Raw genomic sequence first — 22,300 nt, forward strand, 5'->3', positions numbered from 1 at the left:
CTCAATTGATTTGAAAAGGCTGAAGAAAATAACATTTTCTGCGATGCTCATAATGAGATGCCCTGTGTAGCAACTGATAATGTCTTCCCGGAAAAAAAAAGACTGCTAATGGCTGTGGTGTTAAAGAAGACGATCAAAAAAAGTGGTGTGATCTTTTTGTACAACCGGGCAACATGCTGTGTATACCATTTATTTTTGTTATGAACAAACAACTAACATAAGCTTTCTGCAGGAGTTCAAACTTAAATGCAGATAGTGAGCAAAAATATCTTGCAGCTTCTGTCATGGAGGGCCTCCGGGAGTAAGGGGTTCAACGATCACTACAGAAAGAAGTGCACAAGGGAAATAAGTGCAAAGGCCTCATTTTTGTCTACATTTTCATACCAGATGGTTTTTGAGGAACGTGAGTTTTTTGCTGGTGACTTTGGTTTGCTAATGATTCATTTGAGAGTACAATATATATACTGGTACTGGGCGGCAATAGCTCAGTCCATAGGTGACTCGGCTGGGGACCGGAGGTTCGAGTCCCTGTGTGGACCATGAATGGAGTGTGGACTGGCAGCTGGAGAGGTGTCAGTGCATCTCCTAGGCACTGCCAAGGTGCTGTTGTGCAAGGTAGATCAGCTCGGGGCGCTGAGCCATTGGCAGTCCCCTCGCTCTGACATCTCTCTCCCATTAATTGCATGTATATAGGTCCGTCCTGTTTGTGCATTTGTGTATTTCGGGCCTGTGTGTGTGTGTGTGTGTGTGTGTGTGTGTGTGTGTGTGTGTGTGTGTGTGTGTGTGTGTGTGTGTGCGCGTGCGCGCGCGTGTAACCTGTATAATAATAATATATATATTGAATTTAATAAATAAAAAGGAATTCTTCTTCTTTCATTCTTCTCCTTAAAGGTGCCCTAATCAGAATTACTGGGGGGGGGGCATGGTAATACGTGAAATAAGGCTGTCTATCACAACCAACAGAGAAACTCAGATTACGACAGACACAGGGGGAGAGTGACTTCAGTCCCTGCTCAGGTCGCCATCTTTACATAGCAAATATTTGTTTGCTGCGATAGTAATGTTCTGAACTTTGCGAACAGCCCCTTTAAGAACATGTTGCTGATAGTTCTGTAATTCTGTACTTGCTTAGTTACCAACTTTAGCTCTGAGCTCTTTTTTGGTATTTGTGGGGAGACGTCTGTGCCCAGTATGACAACTTACTAAAGAGCCCTCCTGAACCTGAACCCCCATATTATGTGAGTCTTCTTTGGCTTTATATTCAATTATTAATGTGTAATAAATATTATTATAAATGCACAACGGCATGAATATTGGAAGACATAATACACACAGTATTTGGTTTCGGGTGCTGGGGCATAGTCTGTCTTTAAGACATTGTCATTTATCAGCTTTTTCCAGATCGTTTGTCAGAAAATCACTGAACAGCAACAATCTAACAATCTAAACTAATTTTTTTTATCTTTTCAAGAGGGGAGACTTGCATCGGGAGCTTCACAATGCCATTTTTATGTTATTGGCTGGTGAAATGTCTTTTGCAAATGGGTTTACCAGAATTCTTCATTAATCAGAGGATGGGGGATCTTGGCAGTGTTGGCGCAGCATGAGAGTGAGAGAGAGAGAGAGAGAGAGAGAGGAAAAAAGAAGACAAAATATTTGTGGGAAGGTTTCTGTGCATTCAAATAAGCCTGCAGCATGTTTGACAGCAGCACTCTGTTTTGAGAGAGTACAGCGGTGGAAGCAAGGGATGGTGGCAGCAGCAGAGGGAGCTTGTTAACAGAACAACAACTCTGGCTTTCATGAGAGATGAGTATGCAGATGACTAGAGGCATGCTGTGCAAGGATCTACAGGCAATGTGATCCCTGCACCCGGTGCAATTGCCTGCTAATAACGGTGGTGGAGACACATTTGACAAGATGACCACAGTCATTTGTTTGTATACAGTGTTTATGACATGTCAAACATGGTATTTGTGTATTATAGGTTTGAAAATGAAATATGGCTATAAAAATATTTGTAGCTTAAACAACAAAGGAAAATGTCATGGTTTTCAAAATGGAAATGTTTTTTACATACCAAAACATTACCATGGAGATCTCAAATCATTTCTGACTCACAACATACATTCACTCAGTTTTTATTGATTGAAGCAAAGGCAGTTAATCACCATTGTGGATCAATTGAGATGCACAGTGTTGTTCGCTCATGCCTGACACACACACCAAGACCATGACTCCAGTGCAGTCAAACTTGAATAGGACCGCATTTGAAACCGAGGACCTTTATCAGTTACTCATTCATGAGCTGTCCCATAGTGCTTTGCAGCATACCTCCAGGTGATTCCGGATAACAGGCATTCAATCTCCTTGGATCTGCCCCTACCATAAGATTTCATCAAATTTGAAGCAGGCTGGCATGAAAGGCAAATGATTACAATTTGCTCCTGTGATTGAACACCACTGACCTTGCAACAAATGTGTCTTTTTAAAAAGCAAAAATGAGTGTCAAACTATTCCTTTTTCTTCCGTTGGGAGGGCTGAAGGGTCCAGTCCATACTGCTTCATCTGGACGGCGATGTCAAACAGGTAGTCATAGCATTCACACCTAAAAAATGCAGTAGTATTGAGTATATGATGGTAAAAATACAACATAGGAAATTTGAATCTGTTTTCTCTGCTATACACGGTGAGCTGCAGGAAGAGCAGCGTGAGGGCACAGCTAATGGAGATACTATAATAAACTATAACCTTAACATGCCCTCGGTACAAATAATTATATTAATATATAACGAGATTAATGAGGTTAAAAGTGCTGCGAGGTAAATGCTCACATAGTCTTCGCTTTTTCCCACGTCTCGCCCCAGACATAGACACCGTGTCGGCGGACGAGGACAGCACATGAGTTGGGGTATTCTTCCATTGCCCGAGCCATCCGGTCTTTCAAGTCCTTCTCCTCTGGTGTATTTTCAACAATAGGCACGACCAGGCTTTCATCGTACCTGTGTATATGCAGGATAAAAAAAAACACACAAATTACACCCAGGCTGATAACTTCTTGAGGCGTTTACTTTTCAGGCAGAGGCTCCCTGTGTGTGTGTGTGTGTGTGTGTGTCCTCAAAGATTAACACCACCGTCGGCTGGGCAGTCTCTCTGATTGTGGGGCAATCAAATCAAAGAGATTCAAACAGGCACAGTCCTGAAATTGGTGGAAGGTAGTTTGTCAAGTAAAAATATAAAAAGAGAAATCCTAACTCCAGTGTGTATATCACAGAGTTGGAGATCTTTGGATTTTTGGTTTGTGTCTTTTCAAACAAAGCGAGCAAGTTGAAGCTGGGCCGTTTTAACCATTTTATAAACTGACCGATTTATTAATAAAATGACTTGTTGCTGTCATAATCTAATAGGTTCCTGCCTTCTTTTCCAGATCAAACCAAAGAAAAAGCATCTGGACCTTTTTTTTCCTCCAGCTGCTTAGATACGCAACAAGCAAACGGTAAATGTTACTTCTACCTCGCTTTTCCCAGGTACGGAAAACAAAGCAACAATGCCTGTGATGTATGAAACAACTCTGGGGTAGGGACCCACATGTTTCAGCCTGTGATTTGCATCAGGACTATAGAGAAAAGTGAGGCAAGACAGGACACATTTATGAACAAAGAGATCGTGGCCAAGAAAGCCATCTGTGCTGGATTATGAAATTTCACTCGTGATTTGATTTGATCTACCACGGTGATGTTTTTATTCAAACCCTGATGAAGACCTTGAGCTAAACATGTTGATTTCAATACCAGGTGATGCTGGAACATTCTACCGCTATGCCACAACTCCACCTTGACCTATTATTCTTGGTAAGACAGAAAGTTTTCATTAATTGTGTTACTCCTTGGCAGATGAGCCACACAGTAGTTCGGGACAATTTTGTGCAAATTATGTTGAAAAACAATCACTGTTCATTCAGTTTGTTACCGTGTGTCATCCTCTGCCATTGTGCTGACACTTGTCTTTCTGCAGGGCTGCGTGTGCGTGGCACTGACTCTCACCCTCTTGATGATGGTCACACACACACAAACAAACACATACAGGAGCCCCTCCAGCAGTAAACTGATACCACCACGATGCGCCACAGGAAATGCTTTCTTCCTGTGTTAATCAAACTTAACAACTCACCATGGGTCAATATGTGCAATTATAAATAAATGGCCATGGACAACAGTAAAAGGTATGTGTCTATGGTAATTCAAAGCGTTCGTGGAGATTTATTATTATACAAACATTGCTATGTGCCACTTCACACATGCTGCGGCCCTTTTGTTACTCCTTACCGACATTGTATATGTTGGATTAGCATCTTGCTGTGAACCTGTTTCTTTCACGGCCCTTATTCATGACTGTTTACATTTGATTTTTTTCACCCTACTGATAATGGGGTGTCAAGGCAGGCCTGAAGCAATTGGGATAGCAAAGTCATAGGGTGTGGATGCAAAAAAAGCACAGTACAATGAATCACAGGCAGACTCAAAAATAAATAAGTAAAAGGATAAAAAATAAATCAGGTCCCAGTTTGTGGTCTCTCCCTCCTGATGCGTTCTATGAAAGGGCCCAAAATCTTCTTACTGAGCATTGGTGTTAGACAGAGAAACACGGATTTCTTCAAGGTGTAAACAAGAAACCATATATTTTAGCCACTTTTTGACGCAGGGAGGAGAAGTTGACTTGCATTCTCTTAAATTAACCAGTTTTGCAGTGACCTTACCAAATATGAGAGCTTGTTGTAAAGCAGAGGGGAGAGCCACAGGGTTGTTGGAGCAGCTCAGTATCACCAAGAGACAGTCAGGAGTCAGTTGTCTCTTATATACACACACGACACTGTACAAATGAACAATATCAACCCAAAAACTTGTGAGCTTAGAGCAGGACCAGAAAAGTTGCAGAAGGGTTCCTTCGGCTGACTTACATTTATCTGGCAAAAGTGCAACTGGTAAATGACTTCAAACTGAATGAGGTGAAGTCTGGCATTAATAGGGCATACTTTTATCCTATTCAGCACTTTCCCCCGTAGCTCATCAGAGATTACTTCACCAGTGTCCTTGATCCTCACTCCTTTAATATGGAGAGAAGGGGTTGCCATAGATAAGAGTTAAACAAACTGATAGATCAGAGGTTTGGAGGTCGGATATTCAGTCAAAATGTTATAAAAGACAAAGTTGTACCGGGATCATGTCAAGGTGAGGGATGGCTGCTTAACTAAGTTAAGTCATTTGCAAACAATGAAAAAATGTACAAGAGGGAAGACTGAACTTCGTCTGAAGCTGAGCAAACGAAGGAAAATGATTATCACTGTAGAGATCCCTGATAGTAGATAAACCATTATCCGACCAGTGCTTAAAAACAGGGGTTGTGACATATCGGAGCGTTACTTGATAGTCCTGAGAGGCCCTTAATTTGCATTAAACTTTAAGTGAGTTGAGCAATTTTTTTTTGTTGCATAGTGATTTGATTTTAATATTAGATTTTTAAAAATAGAATGGCTGACGAGGAGGCTTCGGGAAGTGATACAGCATTACAAAGTTCAATCCCAGGCCACCTAGGGCTGAGCCCGCACATCCCTCCGCCCCAAGACTGATTCCAGAAAACACCAATCTGCCGTGACAACCTTTGTTCATATTCACGCTCTATATTTGCACTCCTGCCTACTTTGTTCTCAAACTGCTGCCCTACAATTCCCCTCTGTATAAAAGGTTATGGTGTGTCTACAAACAACAAAGCAGTTAAATAAATGTGTGGTTGCTCTTCATTTTCTTTTCTTTTTTACAGTACACACAATCTCAGATTCTTGTTGGCTATCATGTTAATGCAGATGATTTTCCCCGACAAAATCATGAGTGAAAAAGAAAACAACCTCTTCTTCTTGCTCAAAACTAGTTTTTCTGCTTGGATTTAGAAGTTTGGTTCAGACTAATTCTCGCCCCTCCCTAACCGTCACAAAATAGGCAAGACTCTGAGGTCTGACCTGACACAAAACAGAACACTGGATAAACAAAGCCCCGGTCTGTGCCTCTCACACATACCTGCTGATTGCATTAGCACTAGTGAGCCATAAGTGCCAGCAGAAAAATTACATTGTACATTAACGAGATTTATTCCTCCTCAGTGGCTGTAAATACAATACACGGGCCCACATATAACTGTGCTATATTCAGGGCTTAAAAGAAATTTAGGGCCTGACGAACAGTAATGCTAACTGGGATAAACAGCACGGCTGCGGCTGCACTGACTCTCTCCCACAGGCATACACACTTAAAAGCCTTTACTAGTAGATCCACTAGAGCAGGTACACCACCTGCACCCACACAGTGACTCCCTCAGAGGGCCATAAATGTGCTTCTAGTGTCTGCTAAAGTTCCACCAGACTCTGTCTATCCAGTGGAGAAACAAAGACTACACGTTGACACTTTTGGCCACACTGATTTGCGTTTCCATTACCAGTTTTAGCGCACCGAACTGGACCTTTCTCCCCCAAACACGCTGTGTTGCGAGACTCAACTCATGTCTGTTCAGCGGGGGAGAAGACAGAAAGATGTTTTTAAAGCCTCAGCTCTGAATCTCTGTGGTCTGAAGTTTAGTTTGTCCTCGTTTGAACTTTCCGATATCTGCTTTATTTTACTGTTCGCTTTCAGCTGTAGGAGTCGTGTTAAGTTACTCCTGATGAAGAGCCCAACATTTTATGATTTCGCTTGATTATGCAAATCCCTGCCGTGCTGGCGGCGGAATCACACCAAGCCAGCCCATGTGCATGGAAAAACAGCAAGAGAGTCTGGTGGAAGCTTCTCACGGCTGCTTACTTCTGACTACCAGCTCTACTTCGCTGTCCATGCTACTGTGCCGTCCTCGGTCTCCCTTTTCATTCAAAATGGAGAATTTTGCTTAAAAGGCAACACGTTTACAGCTTTGACTTCCAAGACACTGTATAAACCTTCACCTGACTGAAAAATGGAAATGGTTGGAAACTATTTGGACTTCCTTTGGACTCATCCTTGCTGCTTGATTACATACCGATAGTTAGTGCCTGAGGTGCCCTTACGAATCCCCTTGATCATCTCCTGGTGCGTTATCCTGAACTCTTTGCCAGGATACAGCAGTGTTGCCATGACAGCAGCCTTGGAGTGGGTGTGTATTACTGCCTGTGCGCCTGCATTTTGGTAAAGGAAAAGGAAATTTAGATATGGCCGGTATTGTCTTTTTCAGATGACTGTAAAAAAATTTATAAAGAGGCAAGAGAAAGCATGCAACCCCTCGCAGATGAGACATCAAGGTCACATTCTTTGGTATAGTTTAAATGTTATGAGTAATATTCTTCCTAGTTTTGGAAGCGTCATCTGTGAAGGATGTGAAACTGTCACCTGGTTTCTCGTGATAGGAGATGAAAAATTGATACAAGAATCATAACTTTTTGGTCGTATGTCGTTAAAATATTGACCTTTTTATTACAGTGACTATATTAAACAACTCTATGTTATGAGTGGCATCTTCTCTGCTTCTTTATAAAATGATATATTCTCTGCAGTTTTATCTAAAAGTACAACTACCACACGGAAGACCTTTATTTTGTAGAAAATAATCTGTCACTTGTCTCAGCCTTATGTCAGAGTAAACTTATCCAAGGAAAACAGTTGTACAAACCACATGTTTATATATAATACAATGTGTGTAAAATGTAGTTGTTAAAGAAAGAAGGATTGGGCAATTTGTTACATCATTTCTAATGGCACAAGTGTGCGCAACTTTAAGTGAACATAGTCACTGAATTCAGGAACATGCATCCAGTTGTTTTACAATCGGCATTTTAAATTGGAAACATGTATTTAAACCTTTTCGCATGTCATACTTTGTGCTTTGGTAAATCATGGGTTGGAGAGACAGACGGTATGTCACTGCCCTTTATCACCAACAACGTGGTATGTGTATGTGACTCACCTCTCATAGTATAGGCATTCATAAAAAGCGGTGTACACTGGCTCTTTTTTAACTTCTTCCAGGCCGGTGGACAGCTGATATCCTTCTCCTCCACATCACACACAAACATGTCTTCTGGCTGCGTAGCACAAAAAGTATTAACATACAGATCCTTATCAAATACTTCTCAGTCAGGGTTCAGATTATTTGTAGGGAGCACAACAATGTTTTGCACTGTGGTAAGAACCTCCTGCTTACCTGTATTCTCTCTTTCTGGACACCCGATGGTGCAATGTAGATTTGCTCTCTGTAAGTTATACAAAAAAACAGCATGTTATGTATTATCAAGGAAAAGGACAAGGGCAGTAAAGTAGTAATGTCATTAGTTTGTCATAGCACAATGGAACATCAGGGCCTTGAGCCATATACCAAATGATGGGACTCTCTTAAAGTTATCTTGTGTTTTATGGTGTTATGTAAGGGGATGAAACTATTGGGCCACTACAAAATCTTATAGAAACTCCCGCTTACGCTTTACCAGCCATCCATAAAGAACCCATTTCCCTGACAAGCAACTAACACTTCTGACACAGTTTTCCATAGACTTTCTGCAGTTAGTGTTAAAATGCTAAGATCTTTTTTTCTTTTAATCTAAAATATAGTTTCTTTGTTCCATTTCTTTTAATTGTTCCAATTTCCATTGTTCCATTTACTTGGAAGGGCCTTTGAACCGGATTATAAATAATACATTTTAATGACTACCAGAAGTGTCACAATTTTTCTAACCAAAAAAAAAATGTACCTTGTTTGTTTGGAAAATGTTTTTCTGGGCAAAAAGACCAAAAAAAAACAAAAACACAAGATACAGAGTTTGGAAATCAACTGATTTTTAGTGTTAAACATACAGCCTCAGTTTTTATCCCAAAATCTTTCATGGTCATACTTTTTGCCTAAATATTGAGAGCTGTAGTATTTTCCCATAGAATGTAGAGGGTGAAGCTGTCGTACTCTTCTTTATCTTGCAACAGCACGGCAGATAAAGGAGCAGCCTATTGATTTTTTGTTTTTAAGGCTTGGTGAGGCTGCCTCAGGCTCCGAGTCAAACCAAAGCAACTTTGCAAAAAAAAAAAGCATCAAAAACTTAAAACTGGGAACTGCACCCACAGACAATAAAAATATACTAATTAGAATACTGACAAAATGACAGCACTACTGTCTATTTAGAAAGCATGTGAGCTGAACAATTAAAGCACCACTACATAAACAGTGTACAAACAGCCACAATGTGGACACATCGTGACAGTTCTGATTTAATAGACAGACTGGGAAATCACTCCAAAACAGCCATTTTGATGAATGATATTCTGGAAATCTGAAGTGTTGCAGGGGATTTTAGAACTGCTTATTTTCTATCAAAATATTAAGGGTGTAATGATCCAACAAGATGAAAGAAAATTACCCTGTCAATCATTTTTAAAAAGTTGCAATGTTTTCCTATTTGAACGAAATAGCGGCGTATAAGTCAGCAGTCAGTAAATCCAATTTGGTTTCATCCAGTTCCCCTGTTGGCTTAAATAAACGTCTGCCATTCCCCATTTCAGACAGGGATTTACTGATGGTTGGCGCTTCCTTTGTAGCTGCCATCCTAAACAACACAGTTCAAAGATGTTTGTAATAACCTGTCAGAGCCTTCAGTTTGAATTCTGTTTCATTATGGTAAAAAAAAAAAAAACTGTGGCCTTCTGCCCCCTCAGACTTGCGCACGTTGTCGAAACTGATGTAACTGACCTCACACCAGCGTCGCTGCACTTTTGTCAGAATACAAATGTTTCACGGCATAATTATCAAACACATGCCAACAGAAAAGGTGTCATCTCTGATCCTTCACAACGTTCCTCAAGAAACAATCTACATACGCACCCTCGTCTCAGACTGATCCCGCCACCTGTCCCCGTCACCCATCCCAGCTGATAGAAGAGTCGGCATAACTCGGGGATGAGTACACAAGGGTGCTCCTCCTCCTGTAACAGACACAGAGCTGTCAACCAGGTTATAACGGCCCATGTTTGACAATCTTAACATGCATCAGTGTGAATAAAAGTCATGAAACTAGTAATGTACATGGTGAAATGTTACCGTGTTTAATGTTGATATTGCTGAAGCATAGCTGTGTCATAGCCAACTGTTAATCAGTACAACCAATGGTTTAACAGCAGTGATAATATATGCAAACAGTGAATTTAAGGAAAAGTTTGGTGATATTCTGAATGTTTCTAATTGCCGACAAATTCCAGGAAAATTTAAAAACCAGCGATAAATGTATCCTACTGAGAAGTATTGCCTTTATAGGCAGAGTCAGATTCTTCTTTTGTCATAGAGCTCCATTGTTGTACTTGGTGACTGTTCCTTATTTCTCCCTACTAGCTGTAATTGTTCCGTTTCCATAGAGACGCAGGACTTTATATTGCAGTGAAATATGAGCGCACAATGAGTAAAAATGTGACAGAAGCAAAAAACCCTCCAGAAACAGTTCAGAAGGTTAATTAGCATGAACACACAAACACACAAACACACACACTGTAGTTTTGTCTCCACATACACAACCTTCCTTCCATAAATGCTTATTAGAGGACCATATTTGTATTAATCCACAGCTGAAAAGAGTCACTAAAACAACACTTAACCAGTGGACTCAAGGCTTTGCGCCAGGAAGTCAGAAAGTTGTTTGTTTTGTACTTTGCATACAATAAGAAAAATACATAAAAACACCAGCTATATACTTAAAATGAAAAATAAATCGGTCTCCTCACATTCTAGTGAACTTCTACTGCTGCAACAATCACCAATGTGCCCAACATAAGCCACGTCTGCAGAGGACACACAGCTCTGTCAGGGACATCGCTCACCGTCACAGACTGTTTGCCCTCCTCCCCTCTGGGAGGGTCTACGGGACTCTCAGTTCCTGGACCAACAGGCTCAGGTACAGCGTCCTCCCTTCAGCTGTCACCACAGGGATAACCCCCCCTAAACTGAAGTGAACTAAACTAACTGAACATTTGCACTATGACTCACTCCTACTGTCACACCAGTAACACTTATGTTTAACATATATGCACATATGTATGTCAATACTACATGTATTAATATTTACACCACTGTCTATCTTGTATGATCTATTGCGTATACACACCATATCCATATACTTCCAGCTGTTCATTCTGTATACTAATGTTGTATTGCCATTTATCGCAACTTATTTGCATCCTATATCATATATAGTGGCCACACTATAATATGTTGTACTTCTCCTGCTCTTTGCACTCCTGGTCAGATGTTTAACTCTTTCAGTACTTGAACAATGCTGAAAGATGATCTAATTTAATATTATTCAATGTAATTAATGCATACGATGATTGCTACTGGGGAAAAAAAGAAGGTAAAAAGCTCCCTAAAAACCCATTAAAGATGTTATTTCTCAGTTCAATTCAATTCAATTTTACTTATAGTGCCAAATTATAACAAAAGTTATCTCAGGACACTTTACAGACTAGGTATAGTTGTGTGTGTTTGTGTGTGTGTGTGCGTGTTTCCACAGCATCATTTCTTACAAATGCATTTCCAAAGTGTTCATCTGCTGTGTCATGCTTGCCCTGTTCCTCTGTAGCCTCTTGACCTGCGTCTTGACAGCTGTTGCTGGTACCGCACAAAGATGACATCTCCTGTGAGAAAAACAGTGACCACACTTAGAGACAATTCACAATGCCAGGGGGGGATTGGTGGGAAACGGTTGCAGCGACATTGATTTTAGTGTCATATGAGACAGACTTAGTGCTGATAAGTCCCAATGAAACAGCATTAGGTATCTTAATTCCTTATTTTGATTGATTCCCTGTTGAAATGAGATAGTGTCGAGATAACACAGGGAATGATAAGAGAACCGGTTTACAGTTCTCTCCAATTCCACTCTACGCCCACACGTCACTTAGGGAGAAGCCACGGTTTTCTTTGATGGAAGGGCAGATAGGCAGCGCTGCTAAGAACCCTCACATACCGCTATTGATTTGATCACGGCACATTAAAATCAAACCACAAGTATTGTTAAAAAATACTGCATTTCAGCATTGTATCCCTGCCAAGCCTCAGTACAAAAGCACTGTCATTAGTTGTGTGTATGTGTATGGGAGCATTTTCTTTTTTTCCCAAAATGAAAAAAAGACCTCTGATCACAGTTCGGGGGGGGGGCATCATTACGTAGTTTCTGGAGCACAGTGTGGCCAGCAATCGACCGATACTGAACATACAATACTGATTTTAATTAGTTATCCTTTCATTTGTATTTATTCTTAATTTTCTCCGTGTTCATTTTTAGAGCTGGTTGACGATGTAATACATTCATTCATTCATTCATTCATTCATCTTCAACCGCTTGTCCCTGTCGGGGTCACGGGGGGCTGGAGCCGATCCCAGCTGACGTCGGGCGTGAGGCGGGGTACACCCTGGACAGGACGCCAGTCCATCGCAGGGCACATAGAGACGAACAGAGACAGACAATCATTCACACCTACGGGCAATTTTTAGAGTCATCAATTAACCTAACATATGCATGTCTTTGGACTGTGGGAGGAAACCGGAGAACCCGTTAGAAAACCCACGCAGACACGGGGAGAACATGCAAACTCCACACAGAAGGGCCCCAGCCAAGATTCAAACCAGGAACCCTCTGGTTGTGAGGCGCCCTGATGTAATACATTGTATAATGTAAAACAATGTTAAACATTATCTAACAACGTTATTTGTTTAGGAGAGCAGCCTTCTGAGGGCCTTAGCAGAGTCGTAGTTGCACAATCCACACAGAAAAGGTCTTTTTACATTCCAGCTCAAAAATGCTCTGTTTCTGCCGCCATATCTGTAGTCGGGTAAATTTTCCCCCTAATATCGGTATAAAAAAATCCCACATGTCTCAGGCCCAAGAGTCGATGGCCATAACAGACACCCTTTGACATTTAAACAGTTACCTGTGGGCTGGCTGGCTGCAGTGACACAAACACTTGATGTATTGTGCTGCAGGAAGTTGCACAAACAAACACCTCCAGGGTTCTTCTTGGCAGGGTTCTCAGTAAACGTTGACAGCTTATTAGTGTCAGTTAGCTTGTGTAAGCTTACAGTAAACATTGACTTGTTTAATGGAAAAGGAAAAGCTAATATTAATAGATAGCTGCCGGCTAAATAGCTAGCATGGCCTGAAGGGCTGAGTGTGAGACTAGAGGATACGAGTGGATCAGGAGTAATGTGATACTCCAACTGTCACTGTTCTGACAGCATTATTATTATTATAGCAGAATTTTTTTAAAGTGTCAGACAAAAGCTTTTTTAATTGGATTTTTTCTTTTCAATTAAAACATTCAGTTATTGAAAAAGGAAGGCACAAAAACCATATATTTCAATGTTTTTCATTCAATTAAAAAATTTCCACAGTAAATTCATACATACATGTAAAAATGTGCATTATATTTTGCTTTATTTCTTTGTATGTTTATGTTATTGTGCCATTTTTAATCTTTTTATTTGGCAGTTTTAGAACAGGAAAAACAAGAATAGCATTTTCAGTTGCTTTTTACTTTCTGACTGTTGGTCGGACAAAACAAGCAGTTTGAAAAACCTCCGTCAGCTTGGGCTCTAGGAAAATGCGACAGGCATTTTTTTACTAATTTCTGACTTAATAGACCAAAATACTAATAGAGAAAACATTTTTTAAATTAATTTGATTATAAAAATGTAAATAAATAAATGTTAGCTCAATTAAAAATAATAAATAAATAACCCTAAAATAAACATATGTGACTCAAGTCTCTAGTTATTGCTATTGAAGCAAGAACCATGACAAGACACATTTTATATACACAGTATAATATAATTTAGATTTAAATTCACTTTTGTCCTTCACTTCTAATGTTCAAATGCATTTCCCCTCATATTCTCAGATGTACTGGTGGTAGACGTGATCAAACACAAATAAATAAATATTGAATTTGTCAAAGTGTTTTATATTGTTCAGAATATGCTGCTTTACGTGAATATACTGAACATCCATGCATTTCCTCAGGCACCCTTTCACAATTTCCAACCAAACATGAAAAATGCTCATGGTGTGACTGTCCAAAGCCCATTTCACAAAGTTTAAACCTAAATAAATATAAGATAAAATAATTGCAAATCTCCTCAATCAAGTAGAAGAAGAAGAAGAATTCCTTTATTTGTCCCACAATGGGGAAATTCAATTCAAAGTACAGGATGATAACACAGATGTGTGTGTATATATATATATATATATATATATATATATATATATATGTTTGTCTCTTTTGAAGTTACAGTCACATGCACTTTAGATTTTTAACGGTTTGTCAGAATTAATATAAATATATTGACAGATCGAGGCCCGATGCCTTACAGTGCACGGAGATTACAAAAATAATACTAAATGTAATACATTTGCAAAAGGAAATGCTAAATCTCAAGATAGTATCGATAAAGTGAGTTACATAAGCAAAGTACACCCCATTCTCATTTTATAAACAATAACCTTCATGTCACACCATATGACAATTTTAGGTACTAATGCAACAAACCGGGGGCAGAAGCTCGGTCCAGAGGTGACTTGGCTGGGAACCGTAGGGTCGCCTGTTTGAGTCCCTGTGTGGACATGAATGGAGTATGGACTGGTGGCTGGAGAGGTGCCGCATCATCTCCTGGGCACTGCTGAGGTGCTGTTGAGCAAGGCACAGAACCCCCAACTGCGCTGAGCTATTGGCAGCTCTGACATGTCTCCATTAATTGCATGTATATAGATTCTGTTTGTGCATGTGTGTGAAACCTGTATAATAATAATAACAGAGTGAAACAATTGAATTTCCCCTTGCAGGATTAATAAAGTAATTATTATTATTATTCTAAAATACCAAATATATTTTTATATCGACTCAATAATTTGAATGCCTGGTATTTTAAATAATATAAATATATATTTTTTTCAGGCACATATGTCAACCACCCACATACTCCCTTCGGTTCAACTTACCATGGTACAGGGGTGTCCTACCCTGCGCCTGCATGTTTACGCTTTCTTTTTGCTCTCATACGCCTACAATTCAAAGTACGTATTGCTAACGCAGTTGACGTTAGTGCAGGAGCTTTTGTCACGGTTTTAGCATAAAAATGTCCGCGTTGTTACCTCTCATTAAAGACGATAAATACAAAGGCAGCGTGAGATAATGTTGCACCTCATCTCTTAACAGCTGTGGCTTTAACCTGCAGCAGTTACAGCAACTTCGGACAAAGGTTGGTTTGGTTTGTAAAGTTTCTTTTCGCGGAACCAGTCAAACATAAATAAAGAGCATAACTTCTTACCTTACTTTTGACGTGAAGTCAGTCGGTGGTTAAAATAAATACGAAGCCAAACGGCTAACGTTACCCAGTGTATATAAGTGCAGAGCTAACGCTACGTCATCAACGTGCGACGTGCAAACAGGATACAGGCGGGTGTGTCCCTGTCCACTACACCTGTCTTTCTCAGGAATTTTTTGCCGCAGGATTATCTTTAAGATCATTTACTGGTTCTGTATGATAGGATACTGCGCCTAATAATAATAGAATAAACATAATATAGGCTAATATAGTAAACTGTAGCTGTTGAACAAAAAGCCCTAGTGGAATAGAAAGTTTTTAATGTATTAGAGTACTTTATTATGTTGCATAAAATAAAGATCCTGTCCCTTCAATTAGGCTTTAATACTTATGTACTATGTAGGGTGCTGTCCCCCATCTTGCTGCATGTATGCGTATACAGGCTACATTGTGTGTGTGTGTGTGTGTGTGTGTGTGTGTGTGTGTGTGTGTGTGTGTGTGTGTGTGTGTGTGTGTGTGTGTGTGTGTGTGTGTGTGTGTGTGTGTGTGTGTGTGTGTGTGTGTGTGTGTGTGTGTGTGTGTGTGTGTGTGTGTGTGTGTGTGTGTGTGTGTGTGTGTGTGTGTGCCTACTACCCCGCTGGTCTATTGCTCATTCTGGACATTCATTCACCTTTAAATATGTGCCACGCTACTGTTCGCACCATCTGCTTAGATGCTAAACTGTGTTTATTTGAACTACAATGGTTATAAAGTTCAATATAATAACATAATAATAATAACATTTTATCTTCAGTCTTTTATGAAATCTCTCCCCCAGCAGAACCCAAGTCATTAAACATGTTCCACAGTCCACGCATCCTCAGTGTTCAACATTTAAGCTCTATTCAAGCCTGTGCTCTGATGGCCTGCTGTTCTTTTTGTTGTTTTTTTAAACCACCCCCTGCCAGCTGTTTGCTTAAAATCTAGTTTAAAAATCTGTGTTTGCACCAATATCATCGTATCCAACATAAATTGCATAACATAATATCAAACAAATAATTCCCCCCGCAAATACCATACGTGCAATTCTACCGAAAGCAAGTCATTAATTTTAAAGAGGTCTATTTCAAAAGAACCTGTGCGTCTAGTCTGAACCTGCTATCTGTTGATTTGAAAGATCTCTATCTGGAATGGTCCGCAATTGCTCCAGCGCATTTGGCCACTCCTCCTCCCGGCTTGGCTTGGTTTCCTGTTGAAAAGAGTCCAACTCCTATTGCATATGAAAAAGGGTTACTGTGAGTGCTCTGTGAGGCTCCGTTTTTTGGCTAATCTAAAGTCTGGCTTGTCTGAGTCATTAAATTCTCCAATCGCACCAGTGGCACAAACACAGGCCAGGGAGGGTTGTAGAAAATGAGTTTAAACATGCCCTATATATTTACTACCTACTCATAGGCCTTTGTACCCGCTAAGGAACAACGCCATTGATGTAAGCCCTCCATCCTCTCCGGTCTTGTCACTTTCCATCCATACCAGTTGCTGCCATGACACGGCCTTAATCTCTTGTTCTGCGCTTCTTCTTTAGGTGGTTCTAGATATTCCTCTCGCCTTGTGGGTTCTATGTTAATGTTGGTGATTGATTCTGTGAACTGTGTGGCCTGTCCAGCTCCACTTCCTTCTCCTAAGTCCCTTTTCCTCCTCTCTTTTAATTGCTAGTTATTTTGCTCTCCAGGTTTTGTTTTAGATGTTGAATGCTGTTCTTGTCTTTCCTGTTCTGGCTTTGACATCGGACCCCGCTCCTCCGTCTGCAGTAATTATCCTTCCAAAGCTGTTTCCCTTCTCTCGTCTGTTATTTTTGGTGTTGTTGTTATGATTCTCTTAACTTAGTTTGTGATGTGTTGATCCTGATTCCAATCTTTAACACTACTACTGATCTCTTCGGTGAGCTGCTTTTATCTATTTTCTGAAATGCAGTTCAACTTGAATTGTGAAGCTCTTTTCTTAACAACTATTAGTGTTTGGGTACACAAATTCGGTGGTTCTAAGACAATGACACTGATGACTTTGATGATCTCTTTACTTTTCATCTAGAACAATTGACATGTCTGTCCATAGAAGACAACGCAGGCATTAATTATAGTGGATTTAATGCATCACAGCCTTGAAATAACAGAACATGATTTACTATCTAATAGTAAATAGTAGTACAGTTGGACAGCCATTTGTCAACCGGCAGGGACATTTTGTCAACCAGCAAAATAAAATTCCAAGGAAAAGAAACCTAAACTCTGAATTACAGTAATCTACAGTAAATGTGAGAATATAAGGTAATGTCTTTTGTCAAACTCTTCATCAAGTAAAAACATTATGTCTTAGATTTATATTCAACAAAGAGAAATGACGTACAAAAATCATAAATATGTTCAAAACATTGCATCGCTTGGACTCAAAACCCTACAACTTTACATCAAAGGCATGCATGGTACACAATTTGCCATTTTGCAGGTTTTCATAGTGGGGCTATTTGCAACAAATTTGACAGGTAACATCCGATTAAAGAGGCCTATCCCGGGTATCATACATCCTCAAACCTCTGGGGCATACTTAGCCTACAACTGAAAAGGAGTGGCGCCTTTCAAACTAGCTAGCTGCCATCTTTTGTTTCATGTCAAGCCAAGTCAGATTCGAGAAGGAGGCATTTGTAATTTGCTCTCCTTCATCACCTTAGCAGTTAGCAACACAAACATTGGGGTGTGCCTCAGTGGGATTTCCAGTTCAGAAAGTGATGAATCACACGTTGCATTCAAATCCAGGACCTGAATGAAATGCGTCGTCAAACTGAGTCAGTGGGAAGCTTGGGCAGCAGAACACACAAGTTCCACGTGTAGCCTACAAACAGCATGGTAAACGATGGTAAAGTCATAGAACAAGTCCACATGGTCGAAATTAGGGTTGACAGTTTGCATGCCATTGCAATAATGCTATTTTCAATGCTAGTCATAGAGCAAGTCCACATGGCCGATTTAGTTGACAGTTTGCATGCCATGACAATAATGCTGTTTTCAATGCTAACACACTTTTGCATACTTAAATAATGCTTAATAGTAATAGTTATAATGTGCTGCTGTGTTGTCAATGCCATGACGACTCCCTGAAAAGCTCAGGGAAGCTACATTACGAAACCCACACGTCCTCATACCTTAATGACAGACTACATTGTTTGCCAGTGACTCCCACAACAACGTATATGACGATGTTCTATTTAACCTTGTGAAACAGTTTAAACAGTTGAATATACATATATATTATGTATCTTACCGCTGCTCCGACATTCAATTCACTGCACAGTAACTCATAACTGAACTGGGAACTGACTTTTGCCAATTGCCGCATTGATTTTGCTTATTGATGAAAAGTGGCAGGGGAGAGGAGAAGCTAATTGCATTTACTACAGTTTTGGAAAGCCTCTATCTGCGTGACTGATATGAATCTTGCACACATGCTTTGTCCTCCACTGAACATACCTATTAAGCTTTATGACTGTATGTTTTCTACCATTTTGACATTTAAGACTCATCACTCCAGCGACTTCAAAAACATACAGTATATGCATTCATGTTTTTTTATGCAGATTACCATGATGCAGTGAATGCAAATTGTCCTTGAAAGTTTAAAAACGTGACTTTTTCTCTCTCCCTGTTTGAATTTATAAATTATATTCATCATCAGGCAAAAAAAACGATAATGTTTTGAGGCAGTAATTAGCACCGCTATTGTGTGTTTTTATGAATCTGATGCAGAAATGTTCCACCTGAAGCAGATATATTTTTCATGGTAGTATAGAAGTAATGATGGCTAACTTGCTTCTCTTGATTATTCATGGTGTTAATAGATGTGAGAGCTGCAGTGCACAGGTCACTGGGCACCGTTGCCTTGGGTTTTTGAAGACGGGAACAATGGTGGCTGCTACAAAACATGAGATAACAGCAGGCTGCAGGGAGGGAGGGAGGGAGTCTTTTTCAATGGCTGCTAATTGGCCTGCACATGCCCAGTGGACTTGCACTTGAAGGACCCTGTGTTCTGCTGCTTTGCAAGTGTTTATCCATTCATACTGTACATTCGATTGTACATGAACACAGAGTTTGAAGTGTGTTAATGCTGAGGTGTATGTGTGTGTGTGTGTGTGCGTGCGAGTGCGTGCATGCGTAAGTGGGCGCGTGCGTGCGCGCGTGAGGAAAAATATGAACACTAAAATTGTTCCCCTTAAATAGTCATCAGCAGTGCTTGTGATCAGACCATTTTTCTGAACTTCAGTCAGTTTCACTTTTTAAGATTTAAATGCACTTGCAATTATGATGAAAAAATCTTACATCAGGAGCCAAATTTTCATGGCTTCATATCGTGGATTGCTTTGAAAAAATGAAAGCGCAAACCATACTACTCGCAGTCCAAAATATCTCAAAATATAAAGAAACATTTTCAAAATGAGAACTCAGTCCTTATTGATTTACCCTCACTTTAGGTCAAGCCATTGAAGTTTGCTGGATGATGAAATATATTGCCTGTTAGCCTTCATGGGTATATCTCAGCCTTTCCCCCAAAGCGCTGATGTTATTTTATGCCACACAATCCTGTCGAACATGTCCATCAAAAAATGTACATTTTTAACTGAAGTATTAAAGTTGCACTCAATATGATACGTTGTTTCTAGCGGCCTCTTTGGCAGTTAGATGTAACTGCAGGCGAGCCAGTTCATTCGAAGCCCTCCATCTTGTCACGTTCACGGTCACTTTCTGTGTTGACTACCAGCCCCCCCCACAGCAACTTCCTGGTTGATCCAATAAGGAAGTGACAAAAAATGCAGTTCACAGAGTGTCCACTAGGGTAGTTTGCATAATAGAGCAGTTTCTTATTGACCCCCATGTTAAACAGGCCATTTTCACAGCATGATTAAACCTGTTTAAGGCCTGCTACAAAAAAACCTTCTAGTCTGTATGTTTAGGTCATATCTCCATGACAACCCTGAGAGGGGTACAGTTTTTTTTCTCCCAGGCTAGTTTTGACTTTTTTGAAGGTTAAATGAATAATTAGGGGCACAGCCTCTTGAGTGAAAGCTAGCTGCTGGCCCTCACTTTTCCTCAGAGGTATACGTCAGCCAGATGGATGTATCTCCCTCCCCCCCAACGTCACATACATGACTTTACAGTGTCATAATCTGACAAGATGGCGACTTCCGTAGGCGATTCAATTCTCCCATACTGTAGTATAATGTATTGACCCTCATGTGTTATCTGTAAAACCTTAGTACTCACTACACAACCAACCTTATAAAAATGAAAGTGAATATGAAAATAATCTGAATCCTGAGCAGAGTCTAGCCAATGAAAAGTGACTGTTGCACTCTTGTGAATGCATTTCACATTTGCATTTGAGCCTTGAGGTTATTCCTGTAAGTCCTCATCACTAATATATTGTAAACTTCCACTCTTTAACAGTAACGTAAATGAGCCTTTCTGGGTGTGGAGTGCAAGTCTGGACAAGTGCTCACCCACACATGCTGAGTAATTCATGACGACTGTCTCAAATTTATGAATGTGCCAGTTAGCCCCAGGCTAAAGCTCTGCTGACGCATTCATTTCCGTCAAATTCCAGCGAATCACGACAGTCATTTTAAACGGTAGTCTAAACACTGGCTGCAGGTAGATTATACTGATCCAAGTTTGTGACGAAATCTTTAAGGTTGAGTCTAAAATCAAAGTTCTTGTCGAGTTGAAACCTATCTCCTGTGATGTGGGAACGATGAAAGATAGAATGACAAGGATGTAATGATTTATTTTTCTTAAGGATGTGTGGTTCAGTCCAAGATCCCATCCCATTTGTCTCTAGATGTTATACTGTTTCCAAGGTGTTTTCCCAAATGTCAGCCATCAGGTTTTATACTTCCGTGAACGTTGCTTCCCACGGTGTGCACAGGGGCTTCGCTATGTTGCCCATGTGGTTTATGGATGATGTTTTGCACTAATTCATCTGGTAGGCTTTTTAAGACCAGCGTGCTCTATCCAAGTGACAGACTGTAATTGGTTCTAGTTCTATAGGCTTTATTGTGTTTTTATCCTCAACCATTTTAATTGCATTTTTAATACCAAATAATTACATTCTTACATTCCACTTTATTGTTAAATACATTTAACTTAAATGCTGTTTATAAGGTGAATTATTTTTTATGCACAAAGAAATTGTTCTACTTTCTTTGTTGTACTTTGTACATTTTTTCGAGGTACATAATTGATAAGATTATTAAAGAATTAAAAAATGTTACACTACTATTTTCTAGCACTATCTTCTTACAGTTCCTACATGCTATTTGTGTCTTGTCTGTCACTCTGTTGCCGTTTATCGTGTTTCCGGGAATCCAAAATGCTGCCACACAAACCATTTAAAAGTGGCGGGGGCATCTTCTATGTATGCTAATTTCGAGATTAAAACCAGACTCCGTCATGCTGGCTGCTGAGCTGCACTTATGTGCTGCGGCACCTTTCACCTCAACGAGAAATATCGTAAAATACATGTTTTATTTTGTCACACCTTAAAGGTTAAATATGGAGAATGAGCAGAACACCGCAATCTAATGTCTCGGGATAGTAGTCGCAACAACAAAAAATAATTCCAGCAGTCGGGTTGCCAGGTTCGTTGCCGAGTGCGTCAAGAGATCAGCCTGCGCCATGTCAAGTGATAAATCATACAGGGTAATGACTAGTCAATTAATTTTATAACAGTATTTAATGTTCTAAGTCTTTCTTAGTGCTGTGTAATCGATTAGCTAGCTAGCTCTCAACTCAAAATTATTCCTTGTTTCTGTAGACTAACAACAGACAACCCTGGCAACCCGCAATGCCGGCTGGTACAATGGAACATGACAGAAAGTCATGGTCAAACCCATCAAATGTTTTTTAAATATTAATTCAGA

General features: G+C 40.0%; 1 protein-coding gene across 1 annotated transcript; it reads right to left on the reverse strand.

The window, feature by feature from the left end:
• Positions 1-2,088: 2,088 nt before the first annotated feature.
• On the reverse strand, positions 2,089-15,455 carry apip (APAF1 interacting protein). The gene is made up of 8 exons (XM_083918028.1): positions 15,361-15,455; positions 11,562-11,672; positions 9,874-9,974; positions 8,212-8,260; positions 7,975-8,092; positions 7,054-7,189; positions 2,832-2,999; positions 2,089-2,605 (listed from the first exon to the last, which is right to left on the reverse strand). Exons 2-8 carry the CDS (start codon positions 11,667-11,669, stop codon positions 2,506-2,508), a joined length of 780 nt encoding a protein of 259 aa, XP_083774154.1. The 5' UTR covers positions 11,670-11,672; positions 15,361-15,455; the 3' UTR covers positions 2,089-2,505.
• Between the last annotated feature and the right edge of the window lie 6,845 nt (positions 15,456-22,300).

This window comes from Echiichthys vipera (assembly GCF_963691815.1).
Source record: "Echiichthys vipera genome assembly, chromosome: 1".
In the NCBI taxonomy this organism is placed as follows: Eukaryota; Metazoa; Chordata; class Actinopteri; order Perciformes; family Trachinidae; genus Echiichthys; species Echiichthys vipera.